Source organism: Apteryx mantelli, chromosome 6, assembly GCF_036417845.1.
Source record: "Apteryx mantelli isolate bAptMan1 chromosome 6, bAptMan1.hap1, whole genome shotgun sequence".
Taxonomy (NCBI): domain Eukaryota; kingdom Metazoa; phylum Chordata; class Aves; order Apterygiformes; family Apterygidae; genus Apteryx; species Apteryx mantelli.
The window spans coordinates 14,214,985-14,236,452 of NC_089983.1; the positions used below are offsets into that span (position 1 = coordinate 14,214,985).

Here is a 21,468-nt window from a genome sequence, read left to right on the forward strand (position 1 = left end):
TGCCAAACTCAAAAATTGCACATTTCAATAAATGAAAAGTAATTCAGAATAAAGACAAGCAATATTCTTCTTTAACAACCAACATATTGACAATTAGGATGGCTGAGGTGTCTAGGAAAGGTTTTCATTTTTTAGTTTACCAAATTTTCCAAAGTGTTTCGAAATACATCTTTATATGAAATATAACTTCAAGTGTTATCAGGCCAAGTACTTTTCTGCAATTCAGATAAACATGTCAACACTACAGAAGCCTCTGTTGCCAAATACAAAACCCAATGAAGAACTGATGAGCAAAGACTATATTTAAGTGATTACTGATGACATGCAATGAGATCAAGAAAGCAGTAATAAAATTCCATGAGCATTTGGAAAGAGACTGTTGCAATTCAGTCTGGATACAGTTAGTATTCTCCCCCCACTCAACTCTACAAACAAAGTAACATTTTCAAAACAATGCATCTAGGTCATTCTTTGTGAAAAGAGGGAGGGGAAAAGAGGGAGGGGAAAAGAGGGAGGGGAAAAGAGGGAGGGGAAAAGAGGGAGGGGAAAAGAGGGAGGGGAAAAGAGGGAGGGGAAAAGAGGAGAAAAGAGAGCAGAACTGACTTCCGGAGGGGCTGAACACTCACAAACTCATGTCAAGAAAATATACAGGTACGTTTTGCAATAAGTGGTCATTTTGTTTGCCTGCATGCCCAGGTTTAGAAAAAGCATTTCATAAGAACAGTTTGACCACAGTGAAACCAAATCTTTCACAGCGCTTTTCATTCACCTAGGTTAGGAAAGCTGAACCTTCTATTACCTTTTCTAAGAACTAATATTTTAGTTTTAATACACACCAATCCATTTTGGGTCTAAGACACCACAACACCTTTAGGCTACAACTTTTGATGAAGGACACTTAGACTATGGCATTATATGGAGAAAGTACAGTCCTGACATTCTCAAGTAAGGGTCTTTTTTGCAGGCTATATTAATTTCAAGAGAACTAGTGGAAATAACATGCAAGTTTTGCTTTGCATGTGTTTATATAAGAAGTGTGTATCAGTTCTGGATGAGGACAGGTCTGAAAAATCTATCCATATTCTTACAAATACCAGTCTGGCCTCAAACCAGAAAGACAGAAGAAGCAGAGCTACACAGACAGTATGCATGTGTTTGTAATTAGACAAATGGAAATCAAAACACCTGTGAAATCACCAAACAGCACTGATCTTTGTAACTGCAAGTTACCGGTGTCCTACTATGCGGTTCAAAAACTGACTTCTCCCTCACCATCTTTCAGAGTTTCACAGAGAAACTGTCAGATATTCAGCAAAGAAACATTAATGATAAGAGGGAAGCCTTTTGGACATCACTGGCATCGAGTTACTGTGAGGTTATCACTGAGCATTTCAGAGATGGTGGGAAGAGAACAGACAGTAGTTCAGCAAGGAATGACTGCTGTACTACTCAAATTCAATAAGCAACAAGTTAGTCCTGAGGCAGAAGAAAGGTTAATGGATATGACTTTCCATATTTGTTCAGTTTTTCCTCCTGTTACCAAACTTTTTTTTTAAATTAACACGTCCTTTGCTTTGAAAGCTGTTTTAGCAACTTTTAACTCTTTGAATATCAAGATCAGAAGCAATATGCTTTATATATAGGACTATGAATTTTTAAATGTATTTGCTAATAGGTGCATAATGTTAACAATATTTAAAATATTTCCAGATATTACAGCAAAAAAAAGGATGGAAGTACCTATTCTTAAAAGCTTTTTTCTCCCCAGAAGGCTCAGCTTCAGTGTTTTTCAACAATCTCAAATTCTCAATTCCAGTATGCTGTATTTTATAATAAACCAGAAAGTAGCCCTGAGAGTAAACATACTTTTTAAGACCTGCTATTGTTTTACATAAATCAAACACAGAATCACTTACTTCTATAGTACTCAATATTTCATTTTCTCTCCCTTCTTTCTCATAGGGGATATGTACATGCTATCAAGAATTTCCTTCCAAGGAATTTGTACTCAAGCATTAGCTTTTACTGCCTCAGTACTTAAATTTGTTGCTACAGGATTATGGCACCAATCCTGTGAGGAAAGAACAGCAGAAGTTAAACTTTAACAAAGAAGTCCTCTTGCCTTGTGCCTTGAATTCTTAAAACAAGGATTCCAACAGTCATAGCCGCCGGCACAGGTCTTAATTACAACAGTGACCTTCTACCTTGTGACTCAGGTAGAGTTTACAAGTAGGGGAGCACAATCTAGTACATCTCAAAAATCAACTGCCAGTGTTACTGAACACTCTGCCACTGGCCTTTAAGTGTTGCTAGAAGTGTGCAATGTAAGGAAAACAGAGAACCAAGTGTGTCAAGTTGTGCATAAAAATAGATCTTTACTTTTTTTAAGCTATGAAATAGGCGATCAAGGAACTGACCAGGTTTATGCATAGTTAGGACTGAAAGTATGCCAAATGAACTTGAACTCTTCTGGTAAAACCGTGCTTGAGTAATGCATGGGTAAAACCTCCCAAAACTAAACATCCCACCCCATACCTAACACAGTTTTTAAAATTTCCATGCACTCTCAGATCTATTTTGAAATTGATTTAAATACTCTATCTAATAGCCCTGCTATGGCACAAGACAGCATATAGGATATTTAAGGCTAATTTTTATGCGCACACATGTAAAAGCTGGTCTTGGAACAAGAGCTGTCTTATTTTCTTAATTCTGAGTCTTTAGCATGGATTCATAATAAAGTAGAGCTGCCACTGCAATGAGTGGAGTTGTCCTGCACATTAAAAAAAAAAAAAAGTTGTCCTGAATCCAGCTTGTTTTTATAAAAAGCAAAAACCTCACATTTACATTTGGTTTTTATCAGAGCAGCTCACTAATTTGTACAGTACACTGTCTGATAACATACAGTGCAAACTAAGAGATGCTCAAGTACTACAATAACAGGTGCAAAAGAAAGTTCTAAGGTAAGAAAGCCCATTGCTATTTGGGAGAGTCAGTGATGAAAACGAACATGAGAACGCAATTTTGGTGAAGTCAGTTAAGTCTCAAGGCTGTAATAAAGGCTCTTTGTTAACTTTAGCCCTTTGGCTCTTAACCATTCAGTTAAGATCTCCTGATAAAGCACTAGGCTATTTGGCATTGATGAATCTCTCCATATGCTACTACTATAGAATGAACAACAGACTTGCAAGCAATTCCTTCATCTCAATAATCCCATCTTCCATGAAGCCAGTCATATCAGGCTTACACAAAGCTATCTAAAGCAATAAATTTTAGACTTCAAATTTCACAATTTTCAGAAGAAACTTACCAATATCCACAAAAACTACAAAAAAGTTATCAACTGATATTACAGAAAATTGAAGCACCAAGCCACTTATTTTAATCTTCTCTCCCCAAACAACTTCTTAGTGTAAATCAGAGCTGTCACTTCAAAACAAAGTTCTTTAAACCCATCTGTACAATCCTAACTATTTTGATGGGAAGAGCAAGATGGCAAACCAGATTCTGCTCATTTGCTAATTTAACAGGTCTAATATTTTAATACTTAGTGGTATATTTTTCATTTGCTGAACTTTCGCATAATGTTTTAAAAAGGGGGTCGTTATACCACGAGCGCAGGACTTATGTAGGCTAGCATGATTTACACTTACTTGCTCTGTAAAATTTATTGCTGACAGTTATTTATGTGGCATTTACAGGAACAGTAAGTGTGTATCAAAACTATAACAGTTACCTGCAAAGGTATGCAGGTATTTTTTCTCCAAGTGAAATGTCTGCAACCAAATTTAGCATATTAAGCACTGAACACAGTTATTATGCTTGCAGTATAATATTTAAATAGATGTAATTATGAGAAGACCTGAGCATGCAGCTGATCCATGGAAGCTATATATATACACAAGTCAGTGAGAACTGCTCATATGCAACAGACCAATATTCAGACTCAGAGACTGTCCACTGTGACACTTACTTTAAAATTACTGAATCTACTCTGTAAAAGAAGCTACAAGGTCAATTCATTTTGTAAGCTGAAGTTACACTGGTATTCAAGCAACTGCAGTTGTTTGCATATACATATCATTTTACTCAAATCCAAGTAATGAACTTCAGTAACACAGGAGAAGCCTTACTGAAGTTCCAGAATAGTGTCAGTTTGAAATGCCTACTTCCCCCATTTTCATTTATTATAGTTGCCAAAAAGCCATAAACTGCTGCGTATCACAACCAGGTGTCAAAAAATCCTCTGCTTTACACACCAGCCCACGTTGCTAGTCAAAAAGGGAGAATTTATCTATTGCTGTAAACTGCTGTATAATAGACACCATACCCTACAAACCATCACCCTCAGCAGACCCACAAAACACCGCTATGGCAAAAGGGAAGAAACAATGCTCAGATATTTCAGTATTATGCGGCTAGGGGCTATAAAACAGGGATGAGTCATGACAGCACTAATTTGTGCCAAGAGCGGTTAATGATTCAGGCTGACTAATGCTGTAAGTAGCCAAGAAATCCTGTAAGAGGCAAGTAGGATATTTTCTGGAAAAAAGGGGATAAGAGGATAACTTTTTTTTCCAGACCTACACAAAAATCCTATGGACAAACGCAACACTACTGGGACAAGTGCTTTAAAATGCAATTTTCCAGGCAATAAACACACGCATGAGAATTCTGTGAAGGAAGGAGTTTTAAGAATGTGACTTACCCAAAGCACAAACTTCAAATATCAAAAAAAATGTGCACTATATTCTAACACTGCTTTTTGGATACTCTTGTTTTAAAAATTTCAAACACATAAATTAGTCTTATTTTATTTAGGGCTGAGGCTGTTCAGCAAGGTCACATGATTTGAGACTGCTGAAATATTTCAGCAATCCTTTGGTCCCAGCAGCTGGAAAACAGCCAAGAAAAAGAAATCTCCCTACCAAAAACAAAAAAAAAGGTGTGGGGGGGATTGTGCTCAGGAAAGTTTCTTTTGAACACTTTGCTATGCACCAGAAAAAGCAAGTTTTTGTTATAAAATACACATTTTTATACAAAAGATATCTTGTAAAACCATTTGATCGCCCCTCCCTTTGCAGATCACAATGGTAAATGGGGTCAGCTGGTTGGTCTTGAGATTTTTTTTTAAATGGAAAAAGAAGTCAAAGGACATACTGTATCACAAGAACTGGTCCTTTAAATGGCAAAGGATTAAGACAGTCTTCATTTTCACCAGTGTTTAAAAAAAGCAGGCGAGAAAACAGAACTGGAGTCTTCAGACAGTGCAACAGAACATCCGCTGCTGCATCATCCTGAACTTCTCAACGTATTACCAAACTGTCATTTGTACAAGCAGTCTGATTATGACAGTGCCATAAACTGTTAAAATGCAAACAGTGTGATCAGGAAGGTCCAGTCAACTGGTTCCAAATTTCTCCCAGAAGTTTCCCAGAAAAATGTCAAGACAATCTAAATCTATCCTTCAGCTTCCTCAGTATGTCCTGATTGCTGGAGTAAAGAGGTCTGTGGCATTATTGTACTTGTTCCACGAGAGATCCTGTCTTGATCTGTGTTTGCAGATAGGGAAGCCACAGAAATGGGCTGTAACAAACTGGGTGTTATGCCAGAGGAGACAGTCAGGCTGTGAGTAGTGCCCTTGAGTGTAAGATCCTGTGTGGGAAGAAGAGGCTTGAGGATACTGACAAGACAGAAAGCAGAGCCACTTTTAGGAATGAAATTCACTTTGTTCTTGTCAGGGCAGTAGAAGGCTGGAATTTCATGCAATGGCTTTGGCCTAGAAAGAAAATACACAGAACAGTTTTAAACCAACATTGAACAATCAAATTCTGCCAGTGACAGCTATGCATTGCTGAACACGTCACCACAGGCATGGTGCTTCGGTTTAAACTTGAAATATTTCAGCGACTCAGTGCTGCCTTTGTGACACTCCTGCCTCATGACAAACTCAAGATGGCTTAAACTGCTTGTTTACATTTATTGCAAGGTAAACAGCATGTTCCTAGGGCAGGCTTAGTCTCCAAACCAAGGAAAATGTTACCTTGGTGTTGCAGATCACAAATCCAGTCCATGATTTGGCATGTCCAATATAGGAGAGCATTCTGGATCACATTCTCCAGAAACTTTACAACTCAAATTCCACCCCCTACACACAAACTTCATACAGCAAATCTTGTGAAAGCAAGCTGGCATAACAATGTTCCTAATACTGCAGATCTCAGTTGTTCATGATCATATGGAACCCCATTTTCTTCTGCCTCCTTTGCACGTTCACCTGCTTGTGGCTTTAATCTCTGTAATGAAGATGAGATGAAGATGATAAGCCTGCTTAAAAAGTCTATGCTGAGAGTAAAATGCAGTATGCCCAAAGAGGCATTCATGGCCAAGTACTTAGAACCTGGAAACGAAGTGTAGATCAAATGCTTAGATTCTGACTTGTAGATTAGCCATTTTAGCATATAATTCCACCAGCTCAAAGCTACAATAAGACATGTTTTATAAAAGACATAGAACTGGAAGGGAAATCCTGGTTAGCAGGGGAATGGCTTTTGTGACCGTTCATAACCTTGTAATGTAAGTCTACTAAACTAGTTCAAACTCTACTTTAAGACTAAACTCTATAGAAATCTGTTCCAAAGCCACTCTTCCCTGCTTGAAAATAACCATTAGAAACTTATACTCATTTGTTCTTGTGCCAGCATTGTCGCTTTAGCTTATATCTCCCCAAACATTTTCTCTTCCATATGTTTATAAGACAGTCATATCCATCTTGGTATTCATTCTGCCAGGCCAAGCAAGCAATCTTTTAGTCTACTCTTGTAGAAGATATTCCACTCTGAAAAGTAATTCTGCACAAGAAATACAGTGCATTTCCATGTTAGTTTTCTCTCCAAGTGCCCAAAAAATTCAGTCCCATTTATAAACTATTTTTCCAAATGAAAATCCTGTAAACTTCAAATAGATATTATGTTAAATGAAGTTTGAGGGTTTTTTTCCATTTTGAGGGTTTTTTCCACTTCCATTTTGACCCCAAATCTGAATTTCACTAACCAGCAGTAGTTCATTTTAGTCCAAATTGACCTATCCCCTGAAAAGTATGGATTAGATAGAAGTGGAATACATCCCACAGACTAAGATTAAGACTAATAATTCTGTACATGTGAAACCAATACAGAACACAATTCTTGTTCCCTTTAGACTGTGCTGATTCCTTATGTGTAAGCAGCAGCAGCAGCTTATACTTGGCTAGTAAGAGATAAGATTCTCACATAGGGAGAATAGGCAAGAACAAGGCCACATCTTTCATAAGGAGCCTCATTTTCAGATGCTTACCCAGAACAGTATTACTTCATAATCAAGTCTGTAATATCTGAGGGGTCACAAATCTAATTAGAAGACAAATTACATAAAAGCTATAGAGATGAATGTGCAAAGAAACCACCTCTTCTACAGTTCCACTCATTGCCATCTTCACTGTTTCCAGTCCTGGCATCTCTCCTTTGTAGTTTTGTCATCTTCCCCTTCTAGAAGGGAAATACATGCTAAGACAGAAACTAACTTGGAGGATAGAGAAGTTTACTATGGGGGGAAGAGGAGAAATTGAAAACAGTAGAAAAACACCTTGTGCTCAGGTTTATTAGAATACGACCAAGGAAAGGTGTAAAATACTGATTGGGAAGGGTATCAAATGTTACTTCTTCAAACACATCAACAGACTTGTCTATGCACATGCATGCAGAAGCACAGGAAAAATTAAGTTTTGGCATAGGAGTATGTGAGAAAATCATGCCTCTTTTGTCTCTGCTAGTGAGCTGTGCTCACACAACTGTGCAAAAATCAGAGCTTTTAAAAAAGACAAAAATAGGTAAAGCAACAGTGCAGCCTCCCAAGATGCTGCAGATGGCATAATGCAGATGAAGCCACAAAGGCCAGCACTCCTCGGAGAGGTTTCCAGAAGAGCTCAGAATGGTTATAAAGTCCTTAGACTGCATGATTCCCACTAGCTTGGAGGCCCAAACCTACTTTTCAGCACTTCAGTCCATCTTCCTTCATCCAGTGCTGTACAGCTCAAAAAAGCTAGGGTGAATTTCAGATTCTATCACCAAACAATGACTACCTCTACGGCCAGGTACGATACAGTTCTATATTAATTATGCCCCAAATACATTTATTATGAGAGAATATATTAAGGTTTTTCATTAAATAAATGGATTTACAGAAGATCTTTAAAAGGGAAGCCGATCATCTGAGATAGAGATGAATTTTCTATTCCATCTTTTTAGAGCTTCACAGTCTTATGAAAACAATTAAAACTTAGAGCATTTAAGTCATCCTTTTTGATTAACTACATGTATTTAGAGACAGCTGAAAGTTCTATAAACTTTTTTTAAACTATGTATAGAACAGATCTTTCAAGGTATATGATTTTTTGCATACTTACTTCAGACCATTTTTGTGATAGAAGACATTCTTAGTTTTAAAGCACTCACTAACAGATTTTTTTATGGTCAAGGACTTGAAGTATGGCTTTAACTGAAAAACAACTGTCAACAAAGTCAAGGGCAGCCTGCTAAGTAAAGGGTGTTATCTGTCTTAAGGTAACCAGTGGTTTTGGAGATAGTTGCATATATTCCAACACCTTTCACTCATCTCTTTCCATACCTCTTTGCACTAGAGAATTGGATTTTTTTGAGCAGCTGCGGCTCTCACGTATCTTCACAAAGGGCATAAAAAGAGTGCACAGATGACTCACCTCTCAGGCCTCAAAAAAACAAAATCTAAGCAAAACTGCAAAATAAGACAAGGAGGCAGATCAGCTAAACTTGCTATATTAAATATCTTTAAATAGTGGCATTCATGTATTCCGCATACATACCACAGAACGAGTACCAGATGTGAGAAAGATTCTTGCATGAAATTCCAGTGGGCAGACAGGAACCTCATGCAGTTCAACAAAGGGAAGTGAAAAGTCATGCACATACGGTGAAATAACCCCATGCACCAGCACATGTTGGGGGCTGACTGTCTGGAGAGCAGCTTGGCAGAGAAAGACCGGGGGTCCTGGTGGACAGTAAGTTGACTATGGGCCAGCAATGCTCAAAGAAGGCCAGCAGCATCCCAGGCTGCATTAGACAGAGCTGGGCTCCCTGGTACGAGAGACATGGACATATTGGAGTGAGTCTAGCGAAGGGCCACAAAAAGGAGGAAGGGGGCTGGAGCATCTCTCATATAAGAAGAGGCTGAGAGAGCTGGGACTGCTTAGCCTGGAGAGGAGAAGGTTCGGGGGGGATCTTATCGATGTGCTTAAATATCTGATGGGAGGGCGTAAAGAGGAGGTGGTCAGACTCTTCTCAGTGGTGCCCCGTGACAGGACAAGAGGCAACGGGCACAAACTGAAACACGGGAAATTCCACTTCAGCATAAGAAAACCCTTCTTCACCGTGAGGGTGGTTGAACACTGGAACAGGTTGCCCACTGAGGTAGTGGAGTCTCCATCCTTGGAGATGATCAAAACCCAACGCGACCTGGTCCTGGGCAACCTGCTCTAGCTGGCCCTGCTTGAGCAAGGCGGTTGGACCAGATGATCTCCAGAGGTCCCTGCCAACCCCAACTATTCTGTGTCTAAGAATTGTCATAGCTAGGCAAGACCTTCTGTGGAAGCCTGTTTCACAGCTGTATGACTAAATATAGGCAAAATAGCCCTATAGCTATCTATCAGGGACTTCCAAGAAAAAAAATGCAAATGCAAGTTGAATCACAATAGAACATATTCTTAAAGCAAGTGAAGACTGACTAATCTGTTGGCAATACAGCTTATGCACTGCAAAACAGAAACAGGTAACCTAAGTTACTGTAACCCTTTCCATATTGATATGAAGAGCCAAAGGAAATTTAAAAACTAATAAACCTCTCAAAAATCAGTTAGCCCAGAGACATAAAATACATGGAGACAGCTATGATTTTTTTTTTTTTTTATTACTAGTACTAGATAGCATTGCTGAGTTAATGTAGCTATAGGACAGAACTGAATTATATTCTTTGTATCACGAAATGAAAATTTTAAATATAGGTTAAGATTTTTGCACTTTTTGTCTAAGTGACATAAGGTAATAAATGCTCCACTGAAAACAAAAACCAGCATATTCCAAAAAGACAGAAGATGGCTTTTTCAAAAGGACCAAAGCATGAAATATGCAGGGTCAAATTCACTCCTGTCACCAATGGTTTCACAATTGCATAGATATAGCTGAGAAGAATTTGGTCTTCAGAATCTGGATTACCAGATGTGCCTCACAAACCAGAAAGAACACAAGTTTGACATTCAGATCCTAAGCAATTAAAAATATCTTTAAAGTTGCAAATAAGGCAAACACTTTTTGAAAACTGATAAACCTGGAAACCACTACGGTAGAGCTGATTTTCAGGGTGGAACTAATACTTTAGAATGCACTCATCAATTTACCATATGCTTCCCCTCTTTCTCACTGGGGCTGTCAGCATCTGCCCTAAAGAGACAAACCATCTCCATATCAATATTTATCTCCAGGCAAAGTTTCTCTTAATCTTTGCACTGCTCCTCTATGTAAAATGGCACTACCCAAATTTGGCATCTGTTTGATTAGTGACATCTCCCACTATGTAACTGCTGATGTTAGCTTTCTGCCTGTTTTGCTAGCTTAAACTAATAAGCACTTGCGGTGACACAGCTGAAGAGGGGTACATGAACTGAAACAAAGTTCAGATTCTCATCTCTACTGAGGACATAAAGATGGCCTTCAAAAGCCCAGTGATGTTCTTGGTACACTGCTTCTTGCATTGTTCTTCATACTTTACATTACGCATCAGAGCATATGCCTGTATAGTACTTTAAGTCTTATTACTGCTTCAACTATTCAGGACACTCATACACTTTTCAGAACTCTAAATTGAAATCTCATTTACTAGAATCACCTCCGCTTGACTTTAAACAAAAGTACTCACTAAATCCCCAGTATGCACTTGGATCCGCAATTTGTAACTGATTAATCAATTCCTTTACAAAACATTAGCTATTTTTAAAACATTTATTTAAAATGAGTGACATGCAAAATCTGAACTAAAAATAACAATCTAATGGCAAATCAGCAGAGAGGAACATTTTTAGAAAACGTATAGTAACTCAGCCCAGTTGTGATGCATTTCCATGCAAATGAAAATACAAAGCATAATCTGATTCTTCTTAATGAAGACTTGGGGTTAGAACAGGGACAGCATGGCCACGTAACATATTAGTGCCTCACAAGCCAAAGGAAGAAAACTTGACAGAGAAAGCATTGTTCACTTTGACCTCTTTCTGAAATGGCTTTATAAACCATATAGTTTGATCTTCAGAATGCACAGCACTCACAGTCCTGACCAGCTTCAACATGAAAGCTGGAGGTTCGCATAATTTATAAAGTATTCACTTAAGGTTTTAACATAGATACAAATTGAATATTTGTCTTAGGATTATACTTATATCTGATGACTGGTCAATAGCTTCTCAGTTCTACCATCTTAAAGGCCATACAGGTTGGAATTTTATTCAGACCCTTCTGCATAAGGTTTTTTTTTTTCTTCTAAGATTTGGAGTCTGTAGGAAAAAAATGGGTGTTCTACAAAAAAATTGGTAACAAAATGAGTACTAGGAGTTAAGCTGTCCCGTTCCTCTACAGATTTTACTCCCGATATCCACAAAGGTCAAGATGAGAGGAAAAGGGTTCTGCCAGGCCAATCAGCAGGGAAATGGCAGCAACTGTAAGTTCATCTCCCAGGCTGGTCTGTAGGGCTCCAGACCAGGTGATGTTGCGAGAAGGCTTGAATGCAACTGGTGGACCAGTGCCTGGATGGGTGAGCAAGTTCCAAGCTGGCCTTGGAGCAGAATTCCTGGTTCATGGTCATCTTTGAAAAGGAGGAAGGGACAAACTCTAGGCTGAAGGCTACAGCAATACAAGTAGCAGGTTCTCAAATTAAGCTCTAACTCAGAGCAGGATCTCAGAGGCATAGAGTCCAGGAACTGTTGCATAATGGACAACCTTGGTAGAGACCTGGGAGCTGTGGAAATACCATAATAGTTGCCAAACACCCGACCAACTTTGTAAATTTGGGGGAGAAGAAGAAGGAGGAAGAGAGAGGGCATTACTCTGTCAAGAACTTCGTAGAGGTACTACTAACCTAAAGAAGCAGAATAAATGGGCATGTTTCTAGCTTATGCTCAAGTTACACAGGCAAGGTCAGATGCCTAGCAGGAAAGGTGGGGGGTTGTGTGAAAGTGGGATCAGCTTCCTGGGATGTGGTGTTGAGATTTGGGGGAAACACCCCATGATACAGAGGTACCTTGATCCACATTTGAGTCTTCATCTCAAATGGGATTAAGAGGACTTAGATCTCCCTGAGCTTTGGATGGTAGGGTGTAAAAATAGCCATCTAGTTCTGCAAGAGCCAGCTTGAGTTCAGCAAGGTGCCACTGACCCACAGCTAACAAGCTCTGACATACCCAAGTGGACATATCTGCATTAAAGCTGCTTAGTACATCTCTGCACTTGCTTATCTGGTTTTTTTCCTCCCATTATCTGCCACGTAAGAGATAGTTGACCATGGACCTCTCAAGTTATGTTGGTTTGGCCATAAGAAACTGGTTGGAAAGAAATTGGTCCCTGAGTTTGAAAAGAGCCTGTATGCTTGTAAGTAATTTTTTCAAACTAATTTTTTAAACTAAGTAAGGAGAAGATTATACAAGTGTACCCAGCTGGAGGCTAAGCCTGTAAAACAATCTTTAAAAACCACAGTCTGTCAAGATTTTGATTTTCATGCAAAATTCCAGCAATACAATAAATATACACCAGTATACAGTCATACAAAGCAGAGACTGCGCTGTTAGTATTGTTTTAGTACTAAGACTAATAATTCTGATCTGACACAAAATCAATAAGCCAATGGGCAACTCTGAGTGTTAAATATTATTTCTTTTGTAGTAAAGATCAACTTACAAGCTTTCCTCAAAGACTTTCACCTTTTCGCAGCCTTCTGGAGGTTCACGCTTGAACATGTAGCTGTTATTGGGTTTTGGTGAGGTAGCGTATTTCGGCAGGGGAGAATTATTCCCATTCTCTGCAGGAACAGAGTTAGTTTCTCATTACTTAAATATGTCACACTATAAAAACCAAGACCTATCTAAAAAATGCCCCCAAAATTCAAACTCACGTCACTATCAGCATTATAAAATTTAAGAAACCTTTTCATTCCCCTCCCAATCTTCCCTTGTAAATAAACTTTCTTACCTCAATCCCTTCCCTCCTTTCCATTTTTCCTTATATCATTTTCAGATCCCTCTGCAAGCTCCATTCATTCCCTGACACACTCAGTTTATAACTGCACACCTGAGGTCTAGGGTCCTGTACTCCCAACATCTAGCCAAAAGAAATGGGCAGGAGCCATATTTCTTAAAAAACAAAATAGGTTTCCATTGAATTATGTAGTTGTCTTACTATAGGTCAGAATGTTTCTGATTAAAAAAACAACAACAAAACAAAAACAAAAACCCACTACATTTGGCGGGGGAGGTGAGAGAGAGAGAGAACTGCTGGAAGGTGGAAAGTTACCCATTTTGGCCTAGATCATAATAAATCCCTGACAGAGCCAACAGGACAAGCATACTTTGCTGTTCCACCTGCCACTGTATGCTCTTGTTTTCCCAACTTCCTGTTTAAGATACTTAAATAATATATTATTTAAAAACAAAATAATGCCGTTTGGGAAGCACATTCCTCCTCTCTCATATCTATCTGACTTCAACTGCAGAACACTAGATATGTGCACGTGCACACACACAATACTTGGAGGAATTTGGGAAAAAAAAGATAACCTACAAAGAACAAAAAAAATCTACTATTTCTCCATTGACATGAGAAACAAATCCACTCTTTTACTACATGTTCATTCACATAGCAGTAAGTTAAATTTTTGCAGTGCTGCAAATGGCCATGAACTTAAAGTTACACAGTACCTTTATCTCTGGAGTCAGCAAGAAGATCATCTGTAGAACATGGACTTTCCTCACTGCCCTCATTAGAGATGGTGAGAAATGAGGTTGGAGATACTGACTGGGAACGGCTGCTGTTATTACTACCTCTGTCTGCTCCACCAGGTGTTTGGGTATCAATGCTGCGAGTACTACTACTACGCTGAACCAATGGAGGTGGGGCACGGTGCCCATCTGGAATATCTTGGGGCTGTTAAAAATAAAAGGCATCAAATTGTATCAGATGGCTGCTCTTATCTGGTTAGCAATTTCTTTAAACCCAGTACTGCTGAAGGTTTTTTCTCCCTGTTTCATAAACCTGTTTGAAGTAGAAAATTTTGTTCATTACACAAGATTCCACCAGAAAATAAAATCAGTCAGGTTTTGAAACTAAGAACAAAAAACAATAGTTTAAGATTTCTGTTACTTTCTTCTATTACTAAATTTACCTCTAAAAATCCCTGAAGATAAAATGCAAATGAAAAATAGGAGAGTTATGCTTCATCCAAGGAGGGATGGGAACCCCTCTTCAGCATGGGCAAAGATGAAAAAAAGTTACTATGGAAACCTCAAAACAGATCTTTTGACTTTTCCTTTGTTGTTTTATTGAACTTTCTTATTTCATTGAGAACCTAACTACATCAGAGTAATCACAAAGATTAAGGTTCAGCTTCAAGCTTTAATCCTTTTTGCTTTTCAATAGACCTTCCAACAACTTCTATTAGGGAAACAAAATTAATTCCATAAAAATTTACTTCAAAAACTGTGCAAAATAAAGCTTATGACTTAAAACCTGAAAGCAAAAAAAAAAAAAGTAATTTTCAAAGGTGATCATGTTGGCAGATACATACAACAAGCTGCTCTTCTTTGTCTCCTGTCTCCTTAATTATTATCTCAATCTCTTGATTCAGTCCTTCTATGCTGTTTCGGAATCGCGATCCTGTTGATTTGGTAATAGGTATCACAGGAACGAGAGCACTCTTTGGAATGGGAGCCTGAAGAACCAGAGACAGTGAGAAAGCGATGTAAATTTATTTACAAAACATAGTTAATATTTCTATTAAAAGTCAACCTTTAACCAGAACACATCTATTCCTAAATATCAAGGATTTACACAAGGCTGTGACAAATGCATTAAAATAGATACCACTAAATGAGGACACAGACATTCAAGAACTTTTTCAAATCTAATTTGTAGCAGGAAAAGCTTTCAAAAATCTGTTCTCTAAACTTTCCTTGATGTGGTCTGCCTCCCACCGTACATTGCTTTACAAGTGAAAATTTAACAATAAATACTCAAATTTAAGCAAGACAAATCTTTTAGCCACAGATCCTTTAGAAATATATTCCCATTCCCTTTGAAATGAGCTGCACCACAATTTTGTTTCCCTCTCCATTGGATTTACTGTTTGTAACTTCATTATAATTCTGTTTTAATAGCAGTCTGCTGTGACCCACAGTGCTATGACAAGAGCAGAAGGAAAAATTATTCCATAAATGTAAGACTGCACTATACTAGAAATAAAGACCTGAAATAGCCACTTAAAGCGGCCTCCTCTTAGTTCAGATCAGTTCTCGAAAAGACAGTAGATTTCTAGTAGATGTCTAAATTTCTCAAAACACTGATAAAATAGAAAAAAAAAATTCTAGCATGTTATGCTGTGTCCTACTAATAAAGAATTACTGCAAGAATTTTTTATTTTTTTATGTTGACTCTTTTCCTGGGCATATCTACCTCTGTTACCAAGGAAGGGTGTTGAACACCATCATTTTGAAGTTGTATGTACAACATGCATTATTGTTCTACTAGCATAAAGGCTGAATGAACAGTTGCAAACATACATATTTATAAAGCAACAAAAACTGAATGCTGTGCAATTCAGTACTTAAAGTATGCTCAGCTATTACAGCACAAAATTTGAAAGTGCTTTGCAATGTTAAAAGAGACTGTACTAATCTTGAAAACACTATTTTTGTACAAATGCAGGGCCAAACCACTAGTTTTGTGCAAATCAGAGTTTTGGAAATCACAGTTGCTCCATCTCAATCTGTCACTAAATATCTGTGAAATCCTCCGGCAGAGTCCTGTTTCTGTCTGGTTCCACAAAAAAAGGGCTATTTGCTATTGCTGATAATTACTTCACTTTGTTTTTTTTTTATGCAACCATTGCAGGAGCTACATAGGTTTTCTCCCCCCATTCTCCACCATGCACTACATATAAAAGGCTACCTATGCCATTGTCAAGCTCTTGCACACACAACAATGATTTGTATCATGGGTTACCAGCTTCCTGGCTAGATTCACAAAGGACTTTGGGTTCTTCAGAAGAACCCTGGAATTACAAAAGCTCGACAGTATAAGACCCTTAGAAGTTTTCTGGCATAACCTCATCACAGAACAGGCTGGATACACCAGCCTCTCACCAAATCTCACCAAAAGATTGGTCTGACCACTCAAAAAGAGAGTATACTCTGAATGTAGCCAAACATACTAAGACAGTAACTATACTAAGCCAGAGTAAAAGGCCAACAAAAAAATTTAGGAAGACTTCCACAGAAAAAACAGAATCCCAAACCCATGTGTTAATACACAATTGATTCAGAATGAGGATTAACGTTTTATTATTAAATGTTTTAAAGTATGCATACAATAAATCCATTCTCTAGAGACATCAACAAACATGTTACTGAAGTTCTAAAAAACCCTTTCTGGTACACCAAAACATACTTTTTGAGATTTCCCATCCTCTCCATTAGCATCTCTCCCCTTTTCAAAATCATGCTACCCAATACATTAGAAGACTCTCTGCTCTGAACACAGAGTCTTGGTGACTAAGGTGATCTTGGTGATGCAGGGCACTATCAAAGATGATGGAATGCTTCCTGCAAACACTTACTTCAACTCAAAGAAGAGCATGACTTTTTTTTTTTTTTTAAATAAAAGTCACATTAAAATCCCTACTTAGTTCAGCATCATGGCCTAGTGTGGGGTAATTGAGAACAACTCCTCTACTGGTTGAGGGAAGGTAGCATTCTCACTTGGTCCGCACAGCACCTTGTATTTTTCTAAGCAAGACTATGCATAGATAGAAATGAAAGCATTGCTACTTTGAACGTGAATTCTTAAAAGCCGCGTCAGATTCGTGTAGCAGAAAAACTACTTTAGAACAATGAATTTAAACAATAAAATTCTATGCACAGATACATATCATCACATAGACATTCTTGCACTTAAACTACAAATCTCTGAGATGGGAATATACTTAATTATACTATTTTTGTTTCATTGAAACATTAGCAGAGCCATAAAAAAAGACTTGCCGAATGACTGCAAAAGCTTCTGTACAGGAAGTGTTTGTGACTCATTTTTTATGTCAACAAAAACTCAACATTCTCAGAATGGCCAAACTTGGAAAAGACTTTCAAAAGTCTTGCCCAAAGATGAAAAAGAAAAAAAGAAAGCACTGGAGAAGAGCACGAAAAGGTTCTGAGAAAGCAACTCTGCTAATTCTGCACAAAAGGAGGCCTTGGACCAACAATCAGGTAAACCAAGACAGTACAAGCTGGGGGTCAACCAGCTGGAAAGCAGCTTTGCAGAGAAGGACCTGGGGGTCCTGGTGGACAATAAGTTGACCATGGGCCAGCAATGCACCCTCGCAGCAAAGAAGGCCAGTGGTATCCCAGGCTGCATTAGGCAGAGTGTTGCTGGCAGAGCGAGGGAGGTGATCCTACCTCTCGGCTCAGTGCTGGTGAGGCTACATCTGGAGTGCTTTCTCCAGTGCTGGGCTCCCCGGTACGAGAGACATGGACATACTGGAGCGAGTCTAGCGAAGGGCCACAAAAAGGAGGGAGGGGCTGGAGCATCTCTCATATGAGAAGAGGCTGAGAGAGCTGGGACTGCTTAGCCTGGAGAGGAGAAGGTTCGGGGGGGATCTTATCGATGTGCTTAAATATCTGATGGGAGGGCGTAAAGAGGAGGTGGTCAGACTCTTCTCAGTGGTGCCCCGTGACAGGACAAGAGGCAACGGGCACAAACTGAAACACGGGAAATTCCACTTCAGCATAAGAAAACCCTTCTTCACCGTGAGGGTGGTTGAACACTGGAACAGGTTGCCCACTGAGGTAGTGGAGTCTCCATCCTTGGAGATGATCAAAACCCAACACGACCTGGTCCTGGGCAACCTGCTCTAGCTGGCCCTGCTTGAGCAAGGCGGTTGGACCAGATGATCTCCAGAGGTCCCTGCCAACCCCAACTATTCTGTGATTTTGAGGTCATATCTATGCATAATTCGGGTGCAATAAGCACAAGTTCAGGCACTAAGAAAGATTGATTACGCACCTAGTTACTACAAATACACATTCTTGTGACAAACTGAACTTGTTAAAAAACGTAAAGCAGAGTGGCAGTATCTTAGAGTGTCTAAAATTTCTGCTTCTGTTAGCAAAATGTGGGAATTCTCCATCTTTTAATCCTGCCTGCCTTCCACAGAAATCCCCAGAGTCATAGTACCATCAGAAGTGCTCAAAGTAGCAAAGCATGATTTGCTCAGGTAGAGATCAATAAGGTCCAATACAGCATCCTTCACTTCCAAAAGGAAATAATATTCGGTTCATGACTGAAGATGACTTGATAACCCTGAGCATTTGGGGTAGGAGGAGAAGCAGGCACTGTTACAGGGGTGGAACAAACAGCTTCAAAACAAGAACCTTCATATTAGAGATGCTGCTTTCACAGAAGTCTGCATGGAGCTGGCCTCTGACATATGGGAATAGGCTCTAAGGATGCCCTTGACTACTGGTCAGCAGGTGTGGGAATGCACAAAACCAGTAAGGTGTCAAACAGGATAATAATTACTGTGCTCACATAATACATTTTCAATGAATTTTGGTGCAGAACAGTTAGAAGAGTTCTGAAACTTACGGGTATGGCATAAAGCCATGAGGTATGAAACATGGGAGGTGACAAATCTAAATTGTTCACAAGCATTTTGGAGAAGAGAAAGGCCATAAGCTCCTTTCTAGCTTCTCCACTACATTAACACTGACACTAAAGAAAGAGCCCGCTGACCTGTCTCCCGTTTACAGGCTTACTACCACAGAATTAATTCAAAGTCCAACATTCTTGGAAGCATCCTGAGATCGCCTGAGAGGAGGTACCTTTCTGCAAACCTCTCTTGCTGTGAAAAGAGGCAGGATGGAACATTGGTGGCATTAAGAAAAAAAAAAAATCAATTGCTTTTGAAAAAAAATGTACAGACAGCAGTAAGTACTCAATTAAGTTCATCAACAACTATTTCCTGATTCTGAGTGGAGGGACAGAAATAGCTAACAAGCTTATTTCATAAAGATTTCTGTGAGCTTATTTTTTTTTAAATCATAGAAGCACAACAAAACCACTCAGTCGGAGGCTGTAAAAACTTTGGTAAAGTAAAAACTGTAAAAACTTTGGTAAAATTCAAGAAATTGTGAAAAAGCTTAAGTGTTTATTAGTAGGGCAGAAGAAAGGAAATAAATTCACTGAGAGTTACTTCTTTTAGTCTCAAGTAGAAAAGTCAGTCATTTCCACAAGGTCATATAGTTTACCTGGGCTCTGTGAAGAGGCTATCAAGGCAACTTCCTAACACAAGAGTCCAATTCCTTGAGCTCAGAAATCTTCACATGACCCACTAGAGTCGGCAACTGCATGTTTTCTTCACATACAGAAGATAAAAAAGTAAATTCTAAACATCACTAACTACAAGTCTTTCCCCACAGTCCTTCCCACAGACCCTGAAAGAACTGAGCTGCTGCCAGAAATTCCAGTTTAGCAGCTCCCTAGAAAGGAACTAGAAAGCCTAGAAAGAGCACTTGAAGCTTGCAGTGACAGCTTTTCACTCTGACTTAAGAAAGCAGCCTCTAAATGCCATTATCTAACCCTTTGCTTACTTCTTTTTGAAGCCTTCTGCAACCCCCCTTCCAGGTGGTCTAAGACAGCTGGCACAAAATTTATTAAAAACAACAGTGGCTTGTTTTATAACACAACACTGGAAAAAATGCTTCCTCAGCTGATATTTTATGATCTGTTTCACAAGTCCAAACACTAATTATCCATTGTGCACTTTTTTTTATTTACATAGTTCAAAATTTGGCAAAAGCAAGAAATCTCCATAGAAAAGGTAAAATTTCATGAGCAGAATGTCATTATGATGCTGAAGGTATTTATATACAGAATTTTTATTTGGTATTTTTCAGAGTAGTAGCATCATAGTCAATAATACGTTTTCAATAATAAGCAAAAAAGTTATCTACGTAAAAGTGACAATAGCTTAACAATCAGAAATTTACAGAGTTGTAATTACCAGGCCAGACCCATTAGGTTACACCCAATTCTCCAGTGTAGTGAAGTGCCTAAACCAAACATTCCTAAGTTTTAAATATTTTTGTTGTTGAAATACATCAATTCCCTGCAAGTATAGAATGAATCTTCAAACAAGTTTTACAAATTCAGATAAAATACCTTCATCAAGTATTTTGACCAGCATGTTCTTCCCAACTCAACTGCTCTTTTCAGGAAAATTAAGTCTCTCATCAACCTTCAGAAACTTTCTCAAAATGGTCCAAGACAGGGATTCAGTCATTTCTTTGTTTTTTTTCTTTCATCATTTCGGAATATTCTGACCCGAGTTACATTAGTCATTAAGCTTTGCAGCATGTTCTACTATGTCTGTACTCCAGCAAATCACATGAAGATGTAGGAATTTGTACTAGACTGCTGTTTCAAATCCAAACTACTTTCCTTTCTTGTTTCTAGGCTAATATTCTGCTACACAGAAGCAGAGGAGGAAATAGTTGCTGTTTGCAGATTTAAAGCTACATGCTACAATTCCAGCAAACCGTGGTTTTAATTTCTTTTGATATGAAGAGTTATTAAAAAGTTAGGGAAGACTAAGAAATTGCGCTCTGCAAGAAGTTAGTACTTAAATATCACTAACAGTATTCAGGCTGAAAAAACAGCTACTAACTCCACAGAGCAAGACTATCAAAGAGTTATAATGACAAGATTTAGAATTCTTCAGAAGCTTTTACTGTTGATTGAATTCTTTTCAGATCAAGTTAAAGTTTTGATTGAATTAAATAATACTTTCATTTAAAAGCAGTAATTAGGAAAAAAAAAATAGGTGCACTAATTAATAATACCACTATAGCAGTGGGAAGAAGACAAACTGAAACTCTTAGTACTTCCTTAATTACAATTCTTGATGTGGATGTCACAAAGCACACGAGTCAGACTCCAACAGTCGTGATGAAAATTGTCTTGATTTCTCAAAAAAAAAAACAAAAAAAAAAAACCAAGCTTTTTGGAAACTATTTCTTAAGTTGTGATGTAAAAATATAATCCTAACAAGCCCTAAATATAATACTTCTGCACAGCAGCACAGAATTCGAGC

At 38.4% G+C, this 21,468-nt stretch overlaps 1 protein-coding gene across 1 annotated transcript in view; it reads right to left on the minus strand.

The window, feature by feature from the left end:
- Positions 1–5,078: 5,078 nt before the first annotated feature.
- The window catches only part of FAM117B (family with sequence similarity 117 member B), a 34,230-nt gene continuing 17,840 nt past the window's right edge, over positions 5,079–21,468 (minus strand). The window contains exons 5-8 of the mRNA XM_067298506.1: positions 14,893–15,036; positions 14,027–14,252; positions 13,011–13,131; positions 5,079–5,779 (exon numbers count right to left, since the gene is read on the minus strand). Of these exons, the coding sequence (XP_067154607.1) occupies positions 5,461–5,779; positions 13,011–13,131; positions 14,027–14,252; positions 14,893–15,036 (810 nt within the window). The 3' untranslated portion in view covers positions 5,079–5,460. The remainder of the gene's footprint in view (positions 5,780–13,010; positions 13,132–14,026; positions 14,253–14,892; positions 15,037–21,468) is intronic.